The sequence below is a fragment of the Felis catus genome, chromosome D4, assembly GCF_018350175.1.
Source record: "Felis catus isolate Fca126 chromosome D4, F.catus_Fca126_mat1.0, whole genome shotgun sequence".
NCBI lineage: Eukaryota > Metazoa > Chordata > Mammalia > Carnivora > Felidae > Felis > Felis catus.
Window position 1 is genome coordinate 78,492,695 of NC_058380.1, and position 27,852 is coordinate 78,520,546.

The window sequence follows — 27,852 nt, forward strand, 5'->3', positions numbered from 1 at the left end:
TAAATTAGTTGTTAGGGTCCCTGATGGCTATGCTATTTGATGCATGTCACAATTTTATGTCATTTAACCTTCCTGAGCCTCTGATTCCTAAGGTAAAGTACGGGCATGAGACCGGTCCTCTGCCAATTTTATTTTATGGGCTGGATTTCAAGCTTCCTGTGAGGTACCCCTTGTTTCGTCGACCGCTCCACTACTCCCCTTTGCATAGTTCTTGCCACCTGGTAGGCACTCCCTAAGCATCTGCTGAAGGAAGGAACGAACGGATGAGTACATGAAGATTCAGTGAAAATATTCATGTAAATATTCTTTGGCAAGAATAAAGGACAATGCCTATGTAGAATGGCAGCAGAAGGATATTATTTCATAATGCCAGGCCAGTCATTAATTTCTGTGAGCCTTAGTTTGCTTACCTGTAAGTGGGAGACTAATCATTGCTGTAGATCCCTGACAGGTTATTTATGTATAAAGATCAGATCAAATCATTGATGTGAAAGCCCTCTGCAAAGCAAAATAACCTGTACAGAAGGTATTTGTCTTAGCTTACTTTTAAAGGTTAGGAATGTCCCCGAGCCTAATGGGGTAAATTTATTCTCTAATTATACCAGGAACTGAATACGTTCCTGCTGTTACTTTGGCTGCTGCTGGTTAGGACTCATGCCACCTCTCAGCAGGACTGGTACCTGCTGGGATACAAAGCCATTAGCATCTGCCTAAGCAGAAGGTGTGAGAAACTCAACTCCAAGAAGACAAGCTTCAAGATGAGGATCTGTTGACAGGAAGGATACCTGTGGTACCACACCAAACAATCTGGGTCACTGCCTCTTAATCTGGTCTAAGGCATTGATTTTGTAAGGTTGTGTATTAAGGGACCCCCTCTCTTGAGAAAGTTCAAGAAAAAGGGGTTCGATGGCCAAAGAAGTTTGAAAAATATATACATATGACCCCATCTCACTTTGCTTTTCTTTCTAATTGAAAAGTTTTTAGGGGCGCCTGGGTGGCGCAGTCGGTTAAGCGTCCGACTTCAGCCAGGTCACGATCTCGCGGTCCGTGAGTTCGAGCCCCGCGTCGGGCTCTGGGCTGATGGCTCGGAGCCTGGAGCCTGTTTCCGATTCTGTGTCTCCCTCTCTCTCTGCCCCTCCCCCGTTCATGCTCTGTCTCTCTCTGTCCCAAAAATAAATAAACGTTGAAAAAAAAATTAAAAAAAAAAAAAGAAAAGTTTTTAAACTTTTTCAACCAAAGACATCACCTCCTTTCCCCCCACATCACAATATCCTATAGGATTCACTCAGGGGGATTCATTTTTGCTTCGTTTCTACCAAGTGAGGTGATGGTGTACTTAGGCCATTGAGAGGAGTATTCTAATCCAAGGTTAGTGTGGTCCCCAGACCAACAACATCAGTATCATCTGCAACCCAGGAACCAACCCAGACCTGCTGAATCAGAAACCCTGGGGGTGGGGCCCAGAAACCCATGTTCGGAAAGCCCTCTAGGTGATCATGATGCCCACTCTAGTTTGAGAGCCACTGCTGTGATCCAGAGATCAGTGGGTAAAGCTCATGACAACCCAGAGAAGAAATACTGAATCTTTTTGTGCCCGGGAGAAAAATTCTATCGATTCTCTAGCTCATATTTCAAATGGCTAGCAGAGATTTACTAAACCATAGCATTCCTTCCAATTTTTTTTTTCCTCTCTACTCATCACCTAAATGATAATATACAAATTCCATAGTTAGGTATTCAATTTCTCCAGAGTTTCATCTCAACATATGGGTCTCATCTTTTTTTTTAATGTTTATTTTTGACAGAGAGAGAGACAGAGACACAGGATGAGCGGGGGACGGGCAGAGAGAGAGGGAGACACGGAATCTGAAGCAGACTCCAGGCTCCCAGCTGTCAGCACAGAGCCCGACGCAGGGCACGAACTCACAGACCGTGAGATCATGACCTGAACCGAAGTTCGACGCTCAACCGACTGAGCCACCCAGGCACTCCCATATGGGTCTAGTCTAATCTTATTCAATAACAATTAAGACCAATACACTAAGAGTTAATGTTAATTGATCACCTACTATATGCTAAGAACACTGCATATATTGTCTTGGGTAATCTTTACAATAGCTCGGTGGGTGAAGTGCTGCTTTTGCCTTATTTTACAGAGGATGGCACTTAAGACCAGAGACACTGAGCAAACAGCTCACCAGGACTTAACATCAGGCTGTCACGTTTAAAGCCTATGCACTCATGTCGATTTCTGCTCTCTGTTTTCTGATTTCCCACTTCTGGATGAAATTAATCTTACAATTAAGATTACATACGTTATTTTATTTGCTGCTTTCCAGAACAGAAAACAATTCTCTGCCCCGAATGCAAAGCATCATCATCCTGCATCGTCCTAAAACTTCCATCTCAAAAGCTCCCTCCCTCACTTCAGTTTGGCAAGCGCTGACTGTGTAATTATGCACCAGGCACCTTTTCCGTCACTGTGAGGCGGAGGGATCGACTTGTCCCTGCCTTCATGGAATCTGTGGTCAAGAAGGGTAAGTCTGGGATGAAATACACCATTGCAAATGTGCCATGTGGGATGCAGTAAAGACATCCTGTAGGACAGCGCAAACTGGTCTAGTGCATCAGGACGTGCATCCTAAGAAGTGCGGTTTTGATCTGAAAAGTAAAGGACAGATAGAGTAATCCAGGCAAAGAGGCCAGGGGATTCTCCAGTCTTCTGCAACAGGAACGAATTTCTCTCCCTTCTTACCTCTACTGCTACTCAAATTCTGTTTTCACAAAGGGAACCATAACAGAATCTATTTCATAGGCCCGTTGTAAGGATTCGATGAGTAAATATACGGAAGGCACTTAAAACCGTGTCTGGTATATACGTTAACTGTTATGATCATTTTTTTCCTCACTATATGACCTTACACAAGTTGCCCCACTAACAGTGGAAAATTAGCTGGAATAAGTGCTTCTGTCTCAGGACGAGCTCACGTAATTGGCCTCTATGTGAGTGACTCACCTCACAATGACTCCCTCCCTTCCCTCAGACAAACGTGTGACACTCACGGCACACTGAATACTCACGACTCGCTGGTCTGTTCCCTCCAAGTAACACGCACGCTTGTTCCCACATCTGCTTCTGCCACTTGTATCTGCTATTATTATATCACGGAATTAAAAGTCAAATCAATTAAAATATGAGCTGTCTTTTTCTGTGGAACCTAATTTGCATGCTGTGAACGAAATTCTAGAAAGACGTTTGCTGGCCAAAAAATGTCATCGATTTAACTGAAGGGGGAAGTACCTGAAATGATTGGGACATGAAAATCTACCACTGTTTAGATTGTCTTAACAGTCTTCGAGCTATTCCTCTCTTTGAATAAACCAGAGTTGGAAATGTTATGCAATTACGGGCATGGTTTATGCAAAAAAAAGCCAGCAGAATGTCAAATCAAATATACCAACACCCTCAAAAAAGATTCTGGCCCTACTTCAAAAGGCTGGCCAAGGAATATGCATTTAGACGTTTTAAGTTAAAATAAAATGTGTTTATATATGTGCAGCATGTATATGCCTCTTAAGAGTCTCCATTTTAACTTAACTTTTTCAATTGACTGACACACTATTGGTCTCTAATTTTGTCTGATAAGGAGCCTTGTGCTTTGACATCTTACTATACGCAAAAAGTGACATACGTGATCTTTTACTGATTTTCCAACATTAGGCATGATTTTTATCTCCACCATACCCATTAGACAAATGAAGTTCAGAAACCTCAATACTGTGCCAAGTTTACATTGTTAGTAAATGTACCTTCTTCTTGGCCTGTTAGACTCCAGAGTCTGAAGTCTTAAGTACCTTTTTTTTAAGCTTTTTAAAAATGTGTATTTACTTATTTTTGAGAGAGAGAGGCAGAGAGGGAGAGACTGAATCTCAAGCAGGCTCCACGCTGTCAGCACAGAGCCCCACATGGGACTCGGACCCACAAACTGTGAGATCATGACCTGAGCCGAAATCAAGATTCAGATGGTTAACCAACTGAGCCACCCAGGCATCCCTGAAGTCGTAAGTATCTTCAATCCCATTGCCTGTTTGCTATGTTGTTACGTGTGGCCGGGCTTATGCTTTGTCTTCTCCAGTGGAAACATTCATTTCTTGGGGGCAAAAACAGAGTCTCCATCAAATATCTAGGGTTTGCCACCCCTGTGTTCTTGATTATATTAATATTGTATCTGCACTTTTTTTTTTTTTTTGTAAGTTACAAAGAGTTTCCACATATACCCTATAAATTGCCTGGGACATCGACTCTATAGGGTAGCTATTCTTATTACCCTGACCATACAGATGAGGAAACAAAGGGCTTGGGTAGGTTTAGAGATTTTTGGAGGTCATGCATCTAATAAGTGGCAGAGCAGAGACTGTCAGTCTAATAAACTGAAATTGACTTCAGTTCAAATAAAATATAAGAAGTCCTATCCCTCTTGTCCACTGCAGGAGTCTATGGAGATTAAATCCAGAGGCGAGTAAGTATAGGGTTCAGAGAGAAGAATCAAAACCAGCATGGATACTGAGGGTCATCATAGTAGGGATAACAATTATCTTGGTGGCCAGAATCTTTCCATAGACACCAATTAAACACTATGTGGAGCAAGAAATATGTTAAAAGCTGACATGGGTTCAGAAGCCACGGCCCCAGGATTGGAGCCTGAGGTGGACGCCCCCAAGAGATTTTCATCTCAACAATGCATAATTACACTCTGCTTGGCGAAAACCCGGACTGCTGGATCAAGGCCATGTGAATATGAGAAGTGAAAATAAACCAAAGTCATCGGAAAATGCCAATAATTACACTGCCTGCCCTCGAGTTAAAGTGCCATGAATCTGCTTTGCCTTACAAGACTCTAACCTCCAAAAAAATCAGGTGACAGCACGTAGGAAAGAAACCCCCAATCGCACTGACATGAAGGACCTACTCAGTGCTACGGGTTTTTCTTCATCCCGTTGAATTTCATAGACTCTGGGAAGTGCCTATTTTCATCCTCTTTCTGTTTCTTTTTTCTTTTTTTCTTCAATAGGGTACATTTCCCAACGTAACATATGTAACAAGAGATACTTTCAGGATTTGGATCCAGGTCAGTTGAAGACAATCTCCCATCTGCAGTTTCCATGTGACCATACTGTTTGGACTGTCACAGTCTGAGGGCCTCAGTTCTAATCACGGTCTATTCACAAATTCCCTGAGTGACCTCAGACAAGGCACTTAACCTCCTTCAGCCTCAGCTTTTTCACCTAGGAATGAGGAAGGTGACCTAACCACACACAGTGTATGCGAAGAAACCCTTAAATTATTTATACGGCAACGGGGCACAATTGTAAAATACAACATCACCATGCCTTTGGGACCCCATTCCACGTAGAAAATAACTTATTTGTCCATTCATCGAAGTTTTTTTTCAATAGCTACCATGTGCCAATGGCCATGCAAAGAAGTTATGATGTTTAAGTGGTCAAGAACATGGGTGCAGATATGCGCCTGGAACCGACAGTCTCACAAGAGAGCCAGGCGTTAATGAATATATAAACAAAGGTATTATGGTAACCTGAGGTTTGGGGTTTCATTTGGGAATTAAGGATGTTAGGAAAGCATATCAAATGGGTCCCAACACCCTTTCAATGCAAGGAGCACAGCCTTTGGAGCTGAGTTCTGAAGGACACACAGAAGCTACAGAAAGGGAGGGAAAAGGAAAAACACATTCCAGGTAGAGAGAACAGCCTATGTGAAGCCCTGTGGAGCAGAAGGAAGCATGTACATGGGGCACCTGGGTGGCTCAGTCGGTTAAGCGTCCGACTTCGGCCCAGGTCATGATCTCACGGTCCGTGAGTTCGAGCCCCGCGTCGGGCTCTGTGCTGACAACTCAGCGCCTGGAGCCTGCTGCAGATTCTGTGTCTCCGCCTCTCTCTGCCCCTCCCCCACTTGCACTCTGTCTCTCTAAGAAATAAAATGAAAACATAAAAAAATTAAAAAAAAAAAAGAAGGAAGCATGTACATCTCGTGAACTGAAACATTAGTGGGGCTGTAGCTGTGAGAGCCAAGAAAAGGCATGAAACACAGACGGGAGGTAGACAGTGGCCAAATCATGGCAGAACTATAGGTCAGCTTAAGATTTTACTCTTCCTGGGACCCCTGGGTGGCTCTGTCGGTTGAGCCTTGGACTTCTGCTCAGGTCACGATCTTGCGCTTCCCAAGTTTGAGCCCCACATCGTGCTCACTGCAACTCAGAGCCTGCTTGGGATTCTCTCTCCCTCTCTTGCTACCCCTCCCCCACTTGAACTCTTTCTCTCTCTCTCTCAAAAATAAATATTTAAAAACAAATTAAGGGGCACTGAGGTGGCTCAGTCAGTGAAGCGTCTGACTTCGTCATGAACTCAGGGTTTGTGAGTTTGAGCCCCCACTGGGCTCACTGCTGTCAGTGCAGAGCCTGCTTTGGATCCTCTGTGCCCCTCTCTCTCTCTTCCCTCCCCCTACTTGTGCTCTTTCTCTCTCAAAAATAAACATCAAAAAATTAAAAACACATCTTAAAAACAAATTTAAAAAACCGATTTTGCCCTTCCTCCTAAGAGCAGTGATCCATCACCAAAGGCTTTAAGCAGAGATGCGACAAGACCGAATTTGCTTCTTAAGTAATAACTCTGACTTCCTCGTGCAACATAGATTGAAAAGTGGTTACAGTAGATTCTGGGAGATATAGTTAAAAGGCCACTGTAATTTGGGGCCAAAGATCTTAGTCTGAAGTACAGGCTACTCATTAAAATGGACCTTATACCAATATTTGGGAGTTGAACTGTTATTCTCTCAATCTCTGGGAGTGATATTTCTCCTACATTTGGGCAAGACCTCAAGGTAACGGAGTCCAGCGGTTTTCAAATTGCTTAAGGAAAAAAAAATCCCCTATTTTCCCAAGTGAGTTTTAATGCAGAATTCCCACAAAGAACATAGCCGCTCTAGGGAAACGTGAGGGGTAATTGTGCAGTACGCAACCTGCACCTGCCCACGCGAGGCACGAGTTTTATACCCAGGGCTCCCAGGAGCATCCCATTATGGATGTAGGCTGGCCCACACACAGCAAAGCCGTGAACTGAACTCAGGTCCTCTGGTTCGAACACTGTCCTTCTCCAAAGCACCTTCTGATGCTAAATAATGACGTTTAGAGGACAAAGGCCCTGCTGCTTGTGTATTTAAGTGACTTTCAGGGTCTGGCATTGGGTTGGGAGGCGAGGTGGTCGGTCCACATTTACGGAATTGCACAGAAACCTGCTGAATCCAGCACTGCCCAAGCTGATTTTCTGCTGCTTTCTTCGCTCCTCCCCCTTTCCTCCTTTCCTTCCTATCTTCCTATTTTTCCCCATTCTCCCTCTCTCCATCCCTCCGTCCTCCCTTCGCTCTTTTGCAAGGAACAGTGTGAGGTGAATTCCATCACCATCCAGTTTGTAGTCTAGGCGGGTTGATCTGAGTGCCCTGGACCATCATGCCTCAGGGAGAGGTGTCAGAGCCTACAGGTTATAGGAAAAGACTGCTAGCACCGGAATCCTGCCTCTTACCTGCAGTGTAATTTTCAGCAAGTCAATTAACATCTCTGTGCCTTAACTTCCCTACCCATAAAATGGGATGAGTCAGTGCTACCAGATAAGGTCATCATGGTGATTCCGTGGAGGTGAAAGTGGTTAGGACGGGGCCTGGTACCTGGTAAACTAGAAATGTTAACTATTACGTGTGGCCTTGGACCTAAACTCAGCCTCGTTCTCTTCCTGATGAATTTCATGTTTCTTGTTCACTTTGCTCGCACAGTTCCTTTCTGCAGAGCTCTCCGAGTTTTACAAAGTGCTTCCCCACACACCATCTCAGGTGAGCCAGACATAGACCCTCTGAGGCAGGGGGAAGACGTTATTATCCCTATTTTACAGAGGAGAAAAATCAAGGTTCAGAAAGTGTCAGTTTGTCTAAAAACAGCCGTGACCAAACTCAAGTTCCACCTCCCAGTCTTTGCCCCTTTTTAGCTGCACAACATGAGGATCTCCGGGGAGTGAAACCATCCACAGCTCTTTCCTGTGGGTCTCTGCCTTCCCTTCGCCTGTCCAAACTGCAGCACCCGTGGTGCCACATTGGCGTTAGCTCCTGAACAGGCTAACCGGTATCCCTGGGACCCCAAAAAGAACCTGACCCATGATGAAGACCCATAGATATTTTAGTTGGCTGTTGAATCCCCTTTGGCAAGTGCAGTCTGGAATTAGCATTGCTGCCCCCATCCCAACAAACACTGAGCCTTGCAGTGGGGTGGGTCTTACTTCTCGTGGTGCTTTCAGAGCCCGCCACAGAGTAAGCTCTCAGCAAATGCTTGCTGAGTTGACTTACACCGAACCTGACCTTCTCTCTCTACTTACAGGGGATGGGTCTGATGTGTCTGCTTGGGTTTCTGCCTGGGCTCCAGAGTTGGTGGTTCAGGGCTCCACAACCCGGGGCCATTTCCATTCCAGCCTATAAAATTCTAATCTTGATCCGTCACCACCCCCATGCCCTTGAGGAGCTAATCCTGCCTTTGGCATCACATACACTCAAAACGGGGCGCCCCAGCCAAGCACAGCTGCGTCTCTTTGCTGTTGCACACTGCTCAGAGCCTGCACAAGGCTCTTGACCGTGAAGCCCACCGATGGTGTCAGCAAGATAATTCCAATCCTGTCACATACCTGCCCTGTGACCCAGGGCAAGTTAATTACACCTTTGCCTTATCGGTTCCCCCATCTATGAAACAAATCCAACGGCATCCACTTTGTAGAGACAGTAGAAGTAGATGGGTCCTCATCATTAGCAACACTTAGACCTATTGAGCATCACATGGGCTAAGTAACTTACATGCAAAGTACCAGTTCCGGGTAAAAATAACAACAAGAAAAGAAGCTAACAAACCGCTGGTCGTCCTTGTGCCAGACGCTGCTCTCGCATTTGATGGGGTTAAAGCACTGAATCCTCCTAGCAGGCTGGCACTATTATTAGCCCCATTTGACACTTGAGAAAACTGAGGCTCAAAGCTGGTGCTGACCTCCCCAGGGTTACAGTGTAAGCAGCCGACAGAGCTGGGATGCGAACCCAGCCAGTCTGACTGTAGACTCTTTATACTTAGCCAGCTCTCCTGCCTGTTATAACAGCTGCTCAGTAAGAGGCTGTTACGGTTTTGTAATTAATTTTATTTGCCCTACATGTAAGATGGTCACGTCTAGCTCTATTTCTACTTAATTCATCCCGTAGTACCTAACTGCCAAAAACGATTCCCTCTGCCTGCAAAGACCCACAGCTCCCAATATTCACACCCTGGAATCTGGGCGGGGCTTTGGCCAGTAGAATACGGTGTCTAACTTCCGGAGCTAAGATGCAAAAAGTCCCACCGCTTCCTTCCAGTCCCGGGACGCTGTCGCGCTGCAAGCAGCCCAGGCCACATGGAGAGGGCACGTGTAGGCAGTCTGCTTGGCAGCCTCGGCCGAGCTCCCAGCTGCCAGCCAGCAGTCTGCCAGCCGTGGGCGTGAGTCATCCTGGACGCCCAGTCCAGTTGGCCCTCAGATGACCCCAGCCTCCGCCGCCTTGATGGACCCCCGGCTGTGCCCAGTCAACCTGCAGAATCATGATGGCTGGTGAGAAAGTGTTCTTTTTGAGCCGCTGAGCTTTGGGGTGAGTGTATTGGCGGCATTCGCCTTCCAGACCAGCGTCGAGTTTCCAGGATGCCTTAAAGCTAGCTCCGATTATCGGCTCACCACTTAATTTTAGGGGGAGCCACCTCTTTGAAGTAACAATAAAATAATTAACACTTATTGACCTTGGGGATCTTATTAAACTCTCTGTGCCTCAATTCCTTTAGCGGTCAAGTAGGAATAGTAGGGTAGCAAAGGTACCTAGTTCGGAGGGTGGCAGTGAGGAAGAAATGAGCTAATTCATTATCGGGTGCTGAGACCAGTGCCTGGCCTTTGGAACACATGTATCAAGTGACAGCATCCTCTTTCTCACCGTCTGCCTCCAGTCTTAACTGAGTTAGGTGTTTTACCAGGTCTTTTGTATTTGAAAATCTTAGTCATTGTACTTAACCTGAAGGCAAAGCGTTATTATCCCATCGCCAGGGAGGTGCAGGGACGTAGGCAGAGCCTCGTGGCTGGAATGCCACGGAGCCAGGATTTGGACCCAGTCCGCGTGCAACTGAAGCCCCGTGCTCTTTCCCTCCCCCACCCCGCCTCGACATCACCCCTCTGCGACACGTGTAAAAACCCCTCTGACACCTGTGGTAGCAAAAGCATCTGCTCAGTGGACACATCTCCCTCGGAGCCTGGCACACACAGACCAATGCACAGCAATCGGCTCGTTTGCAAACTCCAGCTCGCTCAGTCCAGGTGGCCCAAGGTCCCCCGTGTTAGCACCTTTGTCTGACACTGCTCTGTGGCGGGGAGGTGCCCTGCCTGCTGGTGTGAGAAACACTCATTAGAAGCTCCGATTCGGATGTCAGGGAGCAGCTCACAGCCAGCAAGGAGGTTCAGCTCTCCCGGGAAGGCTTCAGAGGAATCCACCCAGAGCCGAGTTTCTGTGCCCTGCACCCCCCAGCCCCCGGCAGTCAATACTTGTTAAGTGAACATAATTGACTGCCTTGCTAAGGTGGAGTCCTAGACATCCTCTCCAGATGAGTTAGAGCAGGGATGTTAGGATTCAGGCAAGTTTTCTCTCGAGGGAGGACAGAGGGCCACACTGGGAGGTCTTTTTTTGAAGGTCCTGGTGATGGTGGGACACTTCTGGCCTGGCGGCTTGCAAGGGAAGAGCAGCTCGTGGACAGATGTGGCCATCTGCCCTCCCAACAGGGAAGCGACCTGCCAAAGGTCGCGAAGCTTGCCAATGGTGGGGCGGGATCGCGGTCTAGCCCCGTGATTCCGTGCGGTGTTCTTCCCGTTGCCCATTTTTGCCCCTCCTTGCTACCGCCTTTTGTTTTGTTTAATTTAGTTTTGAGAGACACAGAGACAGAGCATGAGCAGGGGAGGGGCAGAGAGGGAGAGGGAGGCAGAATCTGAAGCGGGCTCCAGGCTCTGAGCTGTCGGCATAGAACCTGAAGTGGGGCTTGAACTCACGAACCGCAAGATCATGACCTGAGCCGGTCAGACGCTTGACGGACTGAGCCACCCAGGCGCCCCTTTCCTTTCCTTCTGGAGCCCTCCTGAGCCTTCCTAGGCCTGGCAGGACTGATGGTGCTCTGTGACCTGCACCCTGGAAGTTCTTCTCACCTTTAATAAACGTGTCCGACTTTGGACCTTCCATTTCGTTCTCTGAGGGGACACCCGGCAAAACTGACAGACCGATCTGTTTAAAATCAGGTAACGGGGGCGCCTGGGTGGCTCAGTCGGTTAAGCGGCCGACTTCGGCTCAGGTCATGGTCTCGCGGTCCGTGAGTTCGAGCCCCGCGTCAGGTCCTGGAGCCTGTTTCAGATTCTGTGTCTCCCTCTCTCTCTGACCCTCCCCCGTTCATGCTCTGTCTCTCTCTGTCTCAAAAATAAATAAATGTAAAAAAAAATAATAATAATAAAATAAAATAAAATCAGGTAACGGTTAAATGTTACCCTTTGCCACCAGATTTGCATGCAGTGTGGCGAATCCTGGGGGTGCAGGGTTTCTTCACCCATAGATCAAAAGCCACTTTTTCTGGGGTTCTGGGCTGAATTATATCTCCCCCACATTCGTATGTTCAAGCCCTCACCGTCGGTACCTCAGAATGTGACTCTATTTAGAGAAAGGGGCTTCGAAGAGGTAATTAAGTTAACATTAGGTCATTGAGGCGGGACCCTAACCCAAAAGGACTGGTGTCCTTGTAAGAAGAGATTAGGACACAGAGACGCACAGCGGAAACACCACGGGAGGACACAGGCAGAAGGCCGCCACGTGTCACCAAGGAGAGAGGACTGAGAAGGAGCCAACCTTGCAGACCACCTCAATCTCAGACTCCCAGCCTCCAGAACTGTGAGAAGATCCATTTCTGTTGTCTAAACCGCTCAGTCTGTGGTACTTTGCTATGGCAGCACTAACAAGTTGATTTTAAGCACACACACACACACACACATATATATATATATATATATATATATATATACATACAGGGTTTTTCGTGATTGCTAACAGAGCCCCTCCTCTGAAAGACATGCCTCACAGCCCTGTGTACTGTGCTCCTTTCTGAATCCCTCATTGCATCCAACGCGGGTCACGTGACCAAAGCCTGATGGATCTAGATGGAATCTGGGCACTCGCTCGTGGTGGCAGTTTGGGCACCTGCTGCAGATGACAAGGAAGCCATTTGGTGACTGGACCCCTTTCTTTAGTTCCTGTACTGGCCGCACTGCAGCGAGGAAGCGACTGCCAGAGCAAATCCTGTTTGGTCCACCAAGTAATGATCACAAACTAGCTGCCAAGCAATGGGTTCAGAGTTGGAAGGAATGGGAAAGACACGGGTCAGCATGGCCAGGAGTAAAAGGAGGCGACTTCACAGTAGGGGGAGAAAGGGAAGATGGGTAGGGGTTTTAGAGTAATGGGGACCTAGAATTAAGAGCCTCTGTAGTGGCTGGTGCAATCAGGAAAGACTTCATGGAGGAGGCGGCATTTGATCTGAGTCTGAAAAAATGAAGAGGAAAACGAGTAAGTGCGTGGGGGTGGCTGGCATGAGGGAAATGCTTAGAAGTGTCATGGATCTTTAATCTTTGGGTGCCTGCCCAGAAGGGCGAGGAAGAACACGGTATTTAGCATCAGAGCACTGTGGGATCCTGTCTCTTCCTCTTACGTCAGGGCTTCCAAACCCCAACATCACTGACTTTTTGGTGAAGGATAAACTCTTTGCTGTGGGGATTGCCCTGTGCAATAGCACCCCACACCCATTATGATACTCAAAAATGTCTTCAGACATTTCTAAATGCTCCCCGGGAACAAAATCACCTCCTCTTGGGAAGCACTGATGTGCACTGTAGCTCTGGACCAAATACTGGGCCTCTCTGAGCTGGTTCTCTGCTCTGTGCAAAAAGGCTAGCACTCAGCTATAAAGACACGTGGCTGACCGCAAATCTGGTAAGTGAATGTGCCTTAGCCTTATTCTTTTAAAGAGTGGATCTCTTCTCTCTGAATAAAGTTGAGTGCAAAACCCCCAAATATGAAACAAATCAAGGTACAGCTGCACTAGCCGAAGCAGGGTGCACAGCCCCCAAACCTGCCTTCTGCTGGATGGAGATGCCTTTGTGGAATCCACAGAGGCACCACTACAGAAACCACCGCACTCCCCCCTGCCAGGGAGCAGCTCACACATGCCCTGGGAGAATGGAGTCTGAAAGGGCTGGATCTCAATCCTGGCTTCTTCCCCAGAAGTTCCAGAGGGAGCAAAGAAACCCTAAGATCTGTGAAGACCCAGGAACTTCTGTCTTGTCAGCCCAGAGGGAAGGAAGTGAGGCATCCAGGTGTTTAAGGAGGCTCTCACTCTCTGGTGAGGACCCTGCACTCACAAGACCCAGCCAGGGAGTGCCTCCTTAAATTTTCCTGGTCCATGCCTTTTTTGTGTCACTGACTCCAGGCCCTGATCAAAGGTCCTCAATATATAGCTGAGGGATTAGTTAACCCAGTTTCTTCACCATTAAGATGGGGATGCTAAAATCTGCTTTGTTAAGCAATTTCTGTTTTTTTTTAATGTTTATTTATTTTTTAGATAGAGAGAGACAGAGCGTGAGCCGGGAGGGGAAAAGAGAGACAGGGAGACACAGAATCCGAAGCAGGTTCCAGGCTCTGAGCTGTCAGCACAGAGCCCGATGCAGGGCTCGAACTCACAAACCACAAGATCATGACCTGAGCGGAAGTCAGATGCTTAACCGACTGAACCACCCAGGCACCCCAATCTGTCAAGTAACTTTTAAATTAAATAGATAATACCTTTCAAGCAACCAGAATAATGTCACATAGCAGTCAGGGCTATTGCGGGCTCCCTCCCACAGTCCGACGGATCAGACAGAACACAGAGGCTGAAAGTTCTGGGCATATTCAGGAAACAGTGAGAAAACCCAGGACAGCAGTCACCAGAAGCAGAGAAGCCAGAGATGATCCAGAAAATGGTTGGTCTGGACCACGCAAGGCCTGGCTTGCCACCAGCAGGTGCATCATCATCGGCATGGCATTTCCCTGGGCCACGGGGAACTTAAGCCAGAAACAGGTCTGAGCCTGCAGAGGCGGTGGGGGCGGGGTGGGGGGGTCACACTTACCTCTCTCTAGGCAGCTGGTGGTTGGGATTGTGGCGACAGCGGACACTGAGGCCGAAGAGCTTGCGGGCGGTGCGCTGGATCTTTTGCCTCTGGGCCTCGGTGGCGCTCTGCAGGAGCTTGTAACGGTTCTGCAGGTCCCAGTCGTTGCCCCAGTGCTGATGGATGCTCCCGATGGTCAGGAAGTGGTTGCTGGGCAGACGCTTCATAAACGATTTAAACTCATCTAGCGAGAGACAGAGGCCAAGAGAGAAGGACTGAGCAAGGCTGCCCCCCCTTGGAGGCTGCCTGGAAGGCTCAGCCCCACCTACCAGTCAGGCAGGCTTGCAGATAAAACTCACTCCTTTGAGGCCCCATGAACTCTGCACTAGCCTCTGAGCAGCTCCGGGGAGGCCGTGCAAGGGCCACTACACTTTCAGTGAGGGTTCTTTTACTTTGCTCCCACAGGAGGGAATCTGCATCCTGTATCCTTATTAGAAACGAGGCTGTCCAGGGGGCGCCTGGGTGGCTCAGTCCCTTAAGCATCAGACGCTTGATTTTGGCTCAGATCATGATCGCAGCGTTCATGGATTCGAGTCCCGCGTCGGGCTCCAAGCTGGCAGTGTTGAGCCTGCTTTGGATTCTCTCTTTCTCTCTGCCCCTCCCCAGCTCATGCTCTCTCTCTCTCTCTTTCTCAAAATAAATAAATAAACTTAAAAAAAAAAAAAACAAGGCTTCCCAAACTTCTGTCATCTGAATGCCAGCTTGATAATGATATTCACATATTTGTACTTATATTTACTTAGTATTTTCTTTGAATCGATTCGACCAAATTTTTATCCAATTCTGCATTAGAAAACCTCCATCCCATGCCTTCAGTAGAATGGGAGCTATAAAAATAAAGCTGTAAAAGTATACAGTTATGAAAACAGTATTAACAAATCCTGGCCAGATAGTGTTGCCAGCTAAGTGATCAAACCCTGGGTCCTGCTCTCACTGTGAAGTACACAGGAAGGTAGAGAGCCGAGCCACGGGGAGGTGCTAACGGCATATTAGCACCAACTGGAACGTTCTCTCTGATGTCATCTGCAGGGTCGAGGGAGAGCTGAGATGGATCAAGCTCCTTGCTACATGACCCAGTCCTACTGGAAGTTGTCTGTGTACCACCTCGTGTCACATCCCATTTAGAGACACCCCACCTTAAGAGATGGGGGCAAATCTTGGGTCTCCCCGGTGAAGGTTTCTGCCTCAGTTTGGTTCTGTGTTTCAGAGTTTCCGTGTTTTCTGCAACTCGTCACAACCTTAGAGATAATCTAGGTCAGCTTTCTTGTTCTACGCAGAGGGAAAATGAAGCCCAGAGCAGGGAAATGATTTTCTGAAGGTAGAACAGCCAAGGAGTGACAAGAGGCAGGACTTGAATCTGAGCTATTCTTTTTTCAATATAATACTTACCTTTGTCATGCTCCCCAACTACCGGGAAAATAAAAGAATTAGGAGGTTGGTCATTTTGCGGGGGGAAAAATCCAAATGGTTGGGGATATATATATATATATATATATATATATACACATTTAAATATAAATATATAAATATGTATAATATATGCATATTTATATGTATAATATAAATATAAATATATGTGTGTATATATATGTATGTATATATATTTGCAGCTTAGTACTTTTAGTTTGTGCTGCAAAAGCTATCAGGAAATTTCAGGTACATTAGGCATTCATTTTATTTTTAAAAATGCCTACGTAGCTTTCAGTAAGCACCACGCTCACTCTGAAACACCTCACCCATATAAGTGATTTTACAGCAAATCTACGAGGTGGGTACTTTCAGCGCCTTCTTTTATAGAAACTAGGACACAAAGAAGTCAGTTATCTTGCCAAGGTCACACAGCCAGTAAATGGCAGAATTAGAACTCTAAGCAGGCTCTGAATGTATGCTTTTACTCAGCATTATACACTTACTCTCAACACATAAAGAGGATCAGTAGACCGGGGGAAAGAAAGAAACTAACTAACTAACTAAATAAATGGTGCCAAAAATAGGAATCTCTGACCCCTACAGAACTCACAGTGCCTCCTTATTGCCAGTCAGACATTCAGGAGATCAAGTTGCATCTGGACCCCTCGGCAGCTGTATGACCATTATTCTTTCAACACCTCAGTTTTCCCATCTGTCAAACAGGTAACCTAGCACCTAATGCAAATCAGGAAAGAGTGACACAGCACTGTATCTGCCTAAATAGTCCTCGACATACAGAACGCGCTCAGGGGATGGGCGGCTAGCATAGGACAACGCCGGCTGGTTTATTCGGGGAGTTGGCTGGAGGCAGTGGGCTGGCCCTAATGACCCCGTGTGTTGGTTGCCCACAATACACAGCCTCCCCCAACCCCCAAGGAAGATATGCTGCTCTCCTGTGGGAAGCGCTGTTGACCTTGGAGAACATGACAGTCGTTTCACTGAACCTGAACCTGGGTCAGTTAGGAACATAGAATTTAAACGTTAAAATGATTTAAGTTTTTGACTGAAAGTGGAAGGGTTCCCTCCCAATAAAGGAGGTGTAGACCGCCATTCATGTGTGTAAACTAGGCTCTACGTGACCACCAGTGCTCCGACCATGAAGGAATCATTGGCTTTTCCCTTTTGGCCGGGTCTTGAATCCCTCCAAGCTGCCTCGTTGCTGAGTCATTAAGGCCGCTGCCTGAAATGAAGGGGAGGAAGATACACACGCACAAGCCACATCTACACGAAGGTATGGATGGATTTGTCTTAATGGGTAAAACCATTCCAGATGGATAAGTACAGGGTATCTAGAGCGAACGGGTGCTCTTGTGGAGAGAAAGCATGCCACGTAAATCATTTCTGCGGCCTATTCAGCTACTCAGCAGCATTTTAGCTTTCTGTGTTTCCTTCCCCACCCACCTACCCACCCACCGAAAGTGGTTTCTCTTCCTGGGGGATAGGATTCTATGCTAAAGATCCCTACTGCTTGTGCACATCGACTTCATGCCCCTCTGTTTTTTAGCAATCAGTGGAATCTCCTTGCAAAAGCATGTTATCAAATGCTTCTTTTGTTTGAGGCCAAATAATCGTCGTCACACATTTCCATCACGAACCTCTCTTCTATGAGTTCCTGGGATTTTAAATGGACTGGCGGGTGCGGGTCCAGAGGGCAGCCACAGCTCCGTTCGAGCTGCACGAGAGCAGAATCACTCATGCGTTATGTGCTCCCAAAGCTGGTTCAGGGGCTTAGAGTTCATGGAAACCAATGGTTTTCAAATACAGCTCAGTAGGGCTCAGCTTTTACCTGTGGTACACAGTGGCTCCAAGGTACGATTTTGTTCGATCAAAGGGTTTCTCGGCTAAAAATTTAAATAAATTCAACTATTAAAACCACAAACATGTCCTCTCATATATCAGATGAGGGAACTGAAGCCTCGGGGGTAAAGGAGCACTAATACAAAAAGCTGCTACAAGCATGGGGTTTGGAATCAGGGATTCCGTTCCCAACCCTGTCATTTACTAACTATGTAACCCTGGGGAAGACACCGGGTCTTGGTGCCCCCCACACCCCCCCCCAAGATACAGGAATATCACTACTCATTGTAATGCAGTTGCTGTCATAAATTTAAGAAATATTGAGCTGTTCTAAAAACCAGTAATGCTCTCTGCCTATGTCCATTTATTTGACAGATATCTGAAAGCATAGTAGATGCCAACTGTTTACCTGGCATCTCTTCTTGGAAATCTCAAGGATGCCCAAGCTTTTCATGCCCAGCGCTACATACACAGTCTCTGTTTCCGAACCACCCAGGGTATTCTAGCTCAGTGAATGGTACCAGCCTCCATCAAATTGTCTACCAAACGTACCTAAAAAAAGCTCTCGAATCTCAACACCCTTCTCTTCGACCACGTACAGCCCGTGTAACACCAAGCCCTGCTAATCTGCCCTTCTAAATGCCTCGGTACCTCTGCACCTTCCCCACTTTTAGCACCTGTCCCACCACGCTAGCCACGTCTCCGTCCTCTCCCTCCGAGGCACCTCGTGATGGCCTCCCGCTCTCTGACATGCACTCACCCACTGACCTCTGCATTGAAGTTTGATGTTCTTCCCCAAGGTGCCTCTCCTGACCTCCCTGACCCTCCTGACCTCCTCAACCTCCCCCTGCATGGATTTGCTCACAGTAGCCTCTCCTTCACATGATTAAAATGTCATACGATTCATGGCTGGCTTTCACATCAACTAGAAACTCCAGAAAGGCAGAGATCCAACTCTGTACCTCACCCACTGTATGGCCCTGGGTGGCTGACTTTCCTCCCCTGAAATTCATGACCACGCGTCTCCTTAACCATGAAAAGTGGGAAACAGCCACGTACCTGAAAAGTCGCTTTAGCTTTGACAATCTGTGAATTGTTTGGATATCTCTATCCGTATCATTATCTATATATATGTACATGGATAAAAATACATACACATGTACATATTTAGACATACATACGTGGTTGTTTATCGAGAGATATAGGCGCGCGCACACACACGCACACACACATGCACACGCACACACAGACTCGGGAATCAATACAAGTACCTTTGACTCTCCATTCTCCGGAGGCTTCTATGTGCTATGTGGCATTACTCTCTCTGTCTTCTGGGTACAATGCAGACAATACATCTTAGGACCACAAACTCAATCACGCGATTCATTATTCCATCCCATGGAGACTGACTGAGTACCTGCTCCATGACAGCTCCTAGACCTGGCTCCGGTCCCTCCCACGTGAAATAACTAGAGTCACTGAACAGTCCCTCACAGAGGTCCTAATTCTGGCTAGACAGTTTTCTTTTTTAGGCTTGGCTCAGGGCCACGGATGCGGTACGACCACGTTAGGCTCTCTACCTGAATTCTCCAGGTCCTTATACGCTTCGGCCCAAGACTTGGCCATGTTGGCCAGCGTGTACTCCATGATCTGGATGTCGGTGATGGGGCAGTTGCACTGCGGGAACTCCTCTGCACACTGACATCTACACTGGCTGTTCTGACACACATACTCTCCCTCACCATTGCACATGATGTAGCTCAAGGCCGACTGGACAAACTTCTCTTGCAGATACTGAGGGAAGATTATCTGAAGACCTGTGCGAGAACAGCGAGAAGGGGGAGAAAGAGAAAGGTTAAAAAAGGTGTTTCATTAACAGGTGTGAAAGGGGAGACATAGGAATCTGAAGCTGTTAGCTTTCTCCCTGTGTGCTGTAACCCAAATATTTCTGGGCCCGCCTAGATCCACACAGGGCCCGGTTGGTGAGGCCTCCAGCAACACTGTGTCTACTTAAACTTCTCAAGTCATGACCTCGGCCACCTCTGAAAGGCACACTCTAGTCCGTTACATTAGGACTGAGGCCACAGCCAGATCTGGTATATACCTTTTCCATTTGGGGAGAAAACCCTTCTTGAAAGCACAAGATTATTGTTTATTTTTTCTTGTTTCCTTCATTTCTTTTGTTCTCCTTTTCTCAAATATTGATGGACTCTATTTACGAAGCCCAAGTCCTGAGCTAGGCACTGAGTCTATAGAGATGAAAAAGACAAGATCCTCGCCCTTGGGGAGTTTACAGCGTAATCAGCAGGGATAGACACAGACACACATCATCATAGCACAGCTTTCTGGGCCTGGAGCAGAGATGGTCCAGACGAGGCAACTGGACAGGGAGGACCGCAAATAACCTTGCCAGGGCAGCAGGGAAACCTTTAGAGAGGAGATGGCGTTTGGGCTTCTTGGAAGGTAAATAAGAGATCACCATGTAAAAAAAAAAAGGAACAGGAAGCACATTCTAAAGAGGGTAGCAGCAAGAATAAAGATGTACATGTCTGGGAGTTGCTGGTGAAAAAACGAATTTGGATGGGTGGGGTGCATTGCTGTCGGGGAACATGTGTCAGAGGCAAGTGGAGGCCAAAATGCACAGGGCTTTCTTGTATGCTAAGGGATTTGGACTTCATCCTGTGGATAATGGGATACTTTGGTAAATTTCAAGGATACGAGTGATAAAGGAGAGTGGTATAATTTCATAAGACCAGGGCATCATAAAAATATCAGTGCAGAATGCCATCAGAGAGGATTAATTTTTTTTTTTTCTTCCCAGCTGTAAACACAAAGAAGCAGAGGCCCATGGAGGGGAAGTGACTAGCCCAAGGCTATAGGATGAACACTCCGGACCACACCTCATAATCTTGTCTCTATATCTGAGTAATCAAAGTCTTAATCTGGACACCCAAGGATGGAGAAGGATCTATCTGGGCACATGCACTACTCATGTACCTCTGAGATGTCATCGTAGCAGGCTATTGACTAGGGTGCCCAAAAAGAAGGACAACTCTGGGCTAAATTAATTCACGAAAGACATCTCTCCCCACCTCGTCTGGTGCCGCGGACAGTTTCAGCTACCAGTGCATATAGGGGTAATGGTTTAATGACCCATTGTGTGAAAAATAACTGTGTTCTTTGGATTAAATGTTTTTCTTATTCATGTTTTAGGGACACACCCTCATCCTACTCATCAGGGGCTTGCTGAATCAGCTCGGCATGTCTCTCATTGTACTTCACAGTTGTGTTTCTAGATTTTTATCTTTCCCTCTCTCACTTTCAATTTTTTTAAAAAATGAAGCCCCATCATTTCAACCTGTCTTCATCTGGCAGCTAAAAACAACTGTGTTCAGAGAGGCATTGTGGGGTGGAGTGGGGGGCGTCTGGGTGGCTCAGTCGGTTAAGCATCCGACTTCGGCTCAGGTCATGATCTCATGGTTCAGGAGTTCGAGCCCCGCGTCAGTCTCCATGCTGACAGCTCGGAGCCTGGAGCCTGCTTTGGATTCTGTGTCTCCCTCTCTCTCTCTCTGCCCCTCCTCCAGGAGTGCTCTCTCTCTCTCTCTCAAAAATAAATATTGAAAATATTTTTAAAAAGGCATTGTGGGAAAGAGGATGATGTGTTCGGCACACCTTACTGCAGGGATGCAGAAGGTAGTTAAAAGCTGGGCATCGCTGGTCAGGCTTCTCTACTTACTACCTAGACATCTCAGGTAAGTCACTCAACCTCTCTAAGCCTCTGCTTTTTCTTTTGTAAAACAGAGGTGCTTTTAGGTTGTTGAGAGGGCTAAGTGAAGGAATCCCTGCAAATCGTCACAACAGTTCCTGGGCACACGGCAAGCACCCAGTAAATGCCATTCGTTCCCATTTCTGACGATGATGATGACGGCCATGCTGTGATGATGAAATCCCTCCTGTGACTGACGTTTTTTAAAGTTTCAACAGAACCTTCAGGATACATGAACGATAGCTGTGGGCAATCAGAAGAAAATCCTCAGCAGGCAGTCTGGAGTTATTTGTAGAGGAGGGTTTAGAATTCTGTGCTTGTTGAAGCAGCATGGGGGGGGGGGGGTGGGGGGACGGCTATTCAAGAAGGTGGATCCATATCGGTATGGGTGAAAGGGGTTCTAACAGACAGATGGAGCTACAGGGCTGGGGCACCGGCCGGCTGCGAGAATGGGTGAACTCCACACCAACGAGCAAGGGGTCTGCACGAGTTTGAGTGATTGCTGGGAAGGGCTCACGGCATAGGAGCAGGATACAAACACCAAACGATGGGGCCAATCACTAGAGTGAGTCCCTGCTCAACTAAGTCTACAATTCTTTCAGAGCATGCATTCCTGAGTCATTTTATCTGTATCAGGGTTTTTCGCTTCCAAAGCAAAATTTATTTTTAGCTGATCCCAATCCCCTATAGGCATCTGAGTCTACGGATTGGGGTTAAGTTTCTGTTGGAACTCTATAGACTATACTCTCAGTCCTATTTTTCTAGCTTGCTCATCACTTTCTTTCTCCCTTTTGTAGGGGATAAAATATTCTATTCTTGGTCCCAGCCCAAAAGGAATTTGGGGAGAGCATTTTTAGAAAATTGCGTCAAATCGTTTCTCCGTTTGGCAAGGATACAAAAGGCAGTATTACCTACCCCGTTTAATGCAACTGAAAACAGATGAAGTTTTGGGTTGGGGGGTTTCTGGGAGCAGCTGAAACACAAAACTGATTGCTCTTTAAAAATGGAAACTCAGATCATGCCGAGCTGTCTCTGAGGCAGAATCTCCTGGGCAATTTTGAAAGAGAATAATGAAGACATAGCAATTAAAAAGCACTTTTCTGCAAAATGTCATTACTGTTTAAAGTTACATAACCATTTCTACGGCAGCGGAGGTTCACAGAGCAGTCACCGCCGCAGTCGTCTCCTGATGACCTGTGTCCAACAAAGAGGCCCATTGCTGACCTCCTAGGTTGGCGCCTGAGTACCACCGGCTTCAATGGGAGTCATAAATAACTTGGAGGGAGATTTGGCCTGTGGAACCACTGTTTGAAAGATATACAGCTGCCGGCTGGGGTGGAATATTCTGGCCCCACAGTTCCCAAAGACACACAGAGAAAGAGAGAGAGAGAGAGACAAGCTGAGAAAATCAGAGACAGAGAGAGGTCACCATTATGGGCGAGCATGTAAATTTTGCCTCAAAACACCCAAGAAGGCGATGGCTGAGAGCTTCACTTGCACACCCAGTGACTCGTGCTGAACATATGTGATATCTCCCCCAATCTCATTATACTTTTTTTTTTTTTTTACAAAAAATCTTGTTATACTTTAAAATGGAATGTGTCACTGTTCCGCGAAGTGAGTGGGCAATGTAGATATGGGAACATCCACATCATCTTCTTTCTCTTTTCCTAATTTTTGCCCTGTCTCCCTTAGCCCTCCTCCCACCTCACCTTCAAGGCAGACATCTCAGGATATTTCTTGTGTTTTACATCCAGTCTTTGTGTGTGGAGGAAGGATTTCTCCTTTGTGTCACACGATAGGCTATCTCTATTTCCTTGCTTCCTCTCTCCTTATTTCTTAATATTCTATTCCTTTGTTTTGTTTTGTTTTGTTTTGAAATACACCAGGCATCCTTCTCTTTCCTGGTCCTTCCCTTGTGTTGGTCTTGTTCTCCCTAGAGTCTTTGCAAGTGTACCTCCCAGGGCCAAGAATATTCTTTTCCCAGATCTCTGCATGGCTCCCTTGTCCTGCAATCCAGACCTTCCCAGATGACCCATATTAAAAAAGCCTCTTCTATTTTCATCATAGAATGAGCTACTGACAGAAATCATCTTATTCATGTGTTTTCATATTTGTTTTCATCTTCCCCATTAGGGAGTGGGCTTCCGGGGGACAGGAGCCCTGTCTGTCCACTATAGATCCCCCAGAGTATAAATTAAGGCCAAGGCCAGTATAGGTTTTCATTCAACAACCATTCTCTTTTTCACCCCAACTGAAAAACAAAAAACAAAAAAAACAAAAAACAAAACAAAACAAAACATTGGTCTCTAAAAACTTTGAGGATATTGGAATTGGCCTTAAGTTGGCCTAAAGCCCCACAACCAAACTAAGAGACTCAAGATTCAAATCCCAGAATTGTGAGTTCTGAAACCCTACGGGCCCTCCCAGCTCTCTGGCATGAAAGACTGAAAACTGAGACAAACTCCTGCCTCAGTGTTCTCAAGGTGGCCCTGGCCCAGGGTGGCCTCTGCAGGTGTCTTAGCCTCTCTCTGAAATTCAGGCTACTTGCCTGTGAAGCTCCAATCCCAGGGCTGTTGGGAAGAATAAATAAATGGGAAGGGCATAAAGGGCACCCGGCAAGAGCCTGGCTGCTATGGGCTGAATGTCTGTGACCACCCCCACCCACTCCCCCCCTCCCCTGCACAGTTCACATGTCGCAGCCCTAACTCCCAGAGTTACGGTATCGAGATGGGGCCTTGGCTGGTCATTGGGTTTACATCGGGTCACAAAAGTGGGGCCTCCGTGGTAAGATTAATGGACTTGTAAGAAGAGTACGAGACAGGAAAGCTGTCTCTCTCCCTCTCCCTCCATGAGCACACACTAAGGAAAAGCCACGTGCACACGCAGTGAGAACACGGCTGTCCACAAGCCAGACACCGAATGGGCCGGCATCGTGGTCTTTGACTTCCAGCCTCCGGAACTGTAGAAACGAAGGCCCCTCACTTCAACGACCCAGTTTTTGCATTTTGTTATAGCAGCCCGAGCAGATGGTTAGCATAATTAAGTGTTCAATAAATGGTAGGTCCCCCCATTTATACATCAGAACATAATCCACTCCCTGAACCAAACCTGAGTCGTTCTTGGAAACATCCTCCTGAGTAGCCCCCTTTGGACCAGCAGGAGACATGTCCAGAGTGCATCATCTCTTAATACCATTACAGGAATTACCACAGGTCTCCATTTTTCAAACTTCCATTTGGTTATACTTCAGCGAATCTTCCTCCCTTTCATCTTTCCTTCTTTTCTTCTCTCCCTCTGTCTTCTTTCCACACGTAGGCTCTCCCGTGTGCCAGTAACTGCGCCATAGACACCGGGGTGAAGAAAGCAGGCATTCCCTGCCCTCATGGACCTCACGGCTTAGTTAAAGAAGCAAACATGCAAACAAGCTGCTTGGATGCACGGAGACCAGGGCTCTACCCAAAGCACGAGGTTGCTCAGGGACCACAGAGGAAAACACCTAACCCAGGCTGGATTAGGGGCAGTCACAGACACTCTCCTGCAGAAAGTGGCTTTTGGGCTGGGACCTAATGGACTCACAGGAATTACAGGACGAGGGGTCCACAAGAAGAGCCGTTTAGAAAGTGGGAACAGCGGGGAGTGGAGTAGAAGAAACAAGAAGAAAGTGGGAACAGCCTGTACAAAGGACTCAAGCAACAGAACTCCTTCCAACTAAGAACCTACCTGACCATCACCCTCCTTTCTGAATAAGGTTCACCTTTTTTTGTTTTTGTGTTTGTTTCCAGGTTCCCTAGAGAGGAGATGAAAGCTTTCTCAGTGCCTCAGAGAAGATCAAGACTCTTGAGGGAAGAATGACAGGGGGCAGAGATCTGCCAGCTTATTAGAGGAACAGCATTGCTTACAGCAACAGAGGTCAAGGATCCTTGTCCATTACAGACCAAGAGTTTAGCTGGGAGTCAGAAAAAGCAAAGAGGGCTCACTGCATTGTTGATTTTCAACCACTGGGGAGCACTAAAATAACAGAAGAACTTTCTGGGGACCCCTACATTGAATTCCTTGGTACCTTCAATGACACGGTCAGTACAGCTGTCTGAAGCAGACACCTGGTCCAGGTGACTGCTCAGTGAGCTAGAGAAAAGAGGACCCAATCAACAAAAGCTGAAAGCACCTCTAAGATCTGCCGAGGGTAGTCCAGCCTTCATCTCTGATGCTGATCTGCTCTCTTTTGCTGTTAGGAACTCCTAGCCTCCTTCTCTTCTTTCAACAAGTAGTACGTGGGGATTTGTTGGAGGAGATGTTTCCATTTTCCAAGGACACCAAGGGGCTACTTGGAGATTCAAAACTAAAGCATAAAATCCAAGTACAAGAGACAAAGGCCCGAACCGACGATTGAAACGTAAAAAGCAGCATCACATCTGGAACATAGTAGGTGTTTAATAAATATATCTTACATTTTGAAGAAGCCAGTCATCTATTATGAAGATGAAAGAAAATGACTCTGGAGACAATAATTAGGGAAGACTTCGTGATGTGTGGGATGTGGGATGTGGGTAGATCTTGAAACAGGAGCATGGTTTTTAATAGATACAGAGGGAGCCACAGCATTCCCTGCAGCGGGTGTACCTTGAGCAAAGATGAGTCAGTGTGTGAATACCTTGGATCAATCAAAGTCTTGTTCAAGGCAAGGACCATATATCTTTCTGGTTTTGCTTGTTTGTTTGCTTGCTTGTCTTTTGGATGAACTTTGTTTTATCTTATTCTATCTTATCGTAATTACCTAAAATAGTAGCAGTTTTGATGGATGTACTCTTTTCTGACCTAGTTCATTACGTATTAAATTCACTTTTTTTTTTTTTTTTTTTTTTTTTTTTGGTGCTAAGAGGAAAAGGGAAAAAAAATACAAGATTCTATTTTGGTTGAGTGGCAATATTGTCCTCTCCCGTGCTTGCATCAGAATGTGGCCCCCTGTTGATATCTCTGAGTGCTACAGAAGTCTGGCTGTTGCCTGGTACCCGCTAAGTTCTGCTTGTCAAATTCTGTCCATTTCCGAAAAGCACGGGTTGAGGAGAACAAGAAGTGCACCTTTCGCAGAAAGTCAGCCTGATCCCCTTCCTTGTGAAAGCCCAGGGATCTCAGACTGGCAGATAAAGGACTTTATGGCTCCAACAGCCATTCTGAACTCCAGTGTAATGAAGGCATGCAGGTCAATTACCCATCTGTTTGTGTTTCTATTGCTGTGAATTACAGTATCCATCGCTGACAGCTCATTGGAGTGGAATGAAAATAAGACGATAATTCACCGGGTGAAACCGTGCAGAAAGGGCGAAAAGGCTATGATCTCATTCAGAAGTTCAGCCCTGTCTCCGTGATGGGTCATTTGCACTGGGAGAAATGAAGAAAGGCAGCTACCTGGGGGGAAAGTGGGTGGGTTCTGGCGCCCCCTTCTGGACAGAGTAACCTTTGTGTTCCCAAGGATCATCATCCATTCTGCGGGATCTTAAGGAATAGACTTGGAACCCTTAGATGCAAGATTCGGGTAAATGAAGTTCAGCACAATAAAAGCAAAACCTTTTTACCATCAGGAGTTTTGAGGGATGAAACAGGTTGCCTTAGTAGGTAGAAGACTCCTCATCATCGGAAGCACAATTTAAAGAACCCAGGGCCCAAATGGCATGTGGTTATCACTAACCCATATTCAGTTCTCCTCCCTTTGCGGTGTCCTCTCTTTGAAAAAATTACACACACCCCACCGTCCGCACTCAGACGGGTTCACGTGACACACTTTGGCCGATGAAATGTGAACGCAGGTGAGGGGTACAACTTTCCAAAGCAGATCTATAAGAACCAACACGTGGGTTTATCGGTTTCTCTGTCCCACCACCACGGAAAACAGCCATATTCCACACAGAGGCCACCGGAGGAACAGAATCACAACTGACTTGCAACCATGATGCAGCGTAAGCAAGAAATGAGCCTTTTCTCTTGCCAGCCACTGAGATTCAGGGATTGTTCGTTAGCACAACACAACCAAGCCTATATAGGAGTTGGCAAACTATGGCCCATGGGCCAAATTGACCTGCAGCTTATTTTTGTAATTAATTTTATTGGAACACAGCCACACAGATTCGTTTCAGTACTGTCTATAGCTGCCTTCACATTACAGTGGAAGAGCTGAGTGGTAAGAACAGAGACAACAAAGCCTAAAACATTTACCATCTGGCTCTTTGCAGAGAAAGTTTGCTACCTCCCCTACTAGCTGACCATTAAGGTCCTTCCGATCTTGATTTTCTATGCATCTACTCTGTGCTGTTGTTCATTCACTTATTTTTATTTACTTTTTAAAATGTTTATTTACTTATTTTGAGAGAGAGAGAGAGAGAGAGAGAGGAGCAGGAAAAAAAAAATCCTAAGTAGGCTTCAACAGTCAGTGCCAAGGCTGACGTGGGGCTTAAACCCACGAAACGCAAGATCATAACCTGAGC

General features: G+C 46.6%; 1 protein-coding gene across 6 annotated transcripts in view; it reads right to left on the reverse strand.

The window, feature by feature from the left end:
* Positions 1-27,852, reverse strand: part of BRINP1 (BMP/retinoic acid inducible neural specific 1) — a 174,564-nt gene that overhangs the window by 13,192 nt on the left and 133,520 nt on the right. For 5 of the 6 annotated variants that reach the window (XM_011288472.4, XM_006939410.5, XM_006939412.5 and 2 more), the window contains 2 exons: positions 19,185-19,421; positions 14,299-14,521 (listed from right to left, as the gene is read on the reverse strand). In XM_011288472.4, the coding sequence (XP_011286774.1) occupies positions 14,299-14,521; positions 19,185-19,421 (460 nt within the window). The remainder of the gene's footprint in view (positions 1-14,298; positions 14,522-19,184; positions 19,422-27,852) is intronic. The other variant, XM_019816425.3, reaches the window with a different exon arrangement.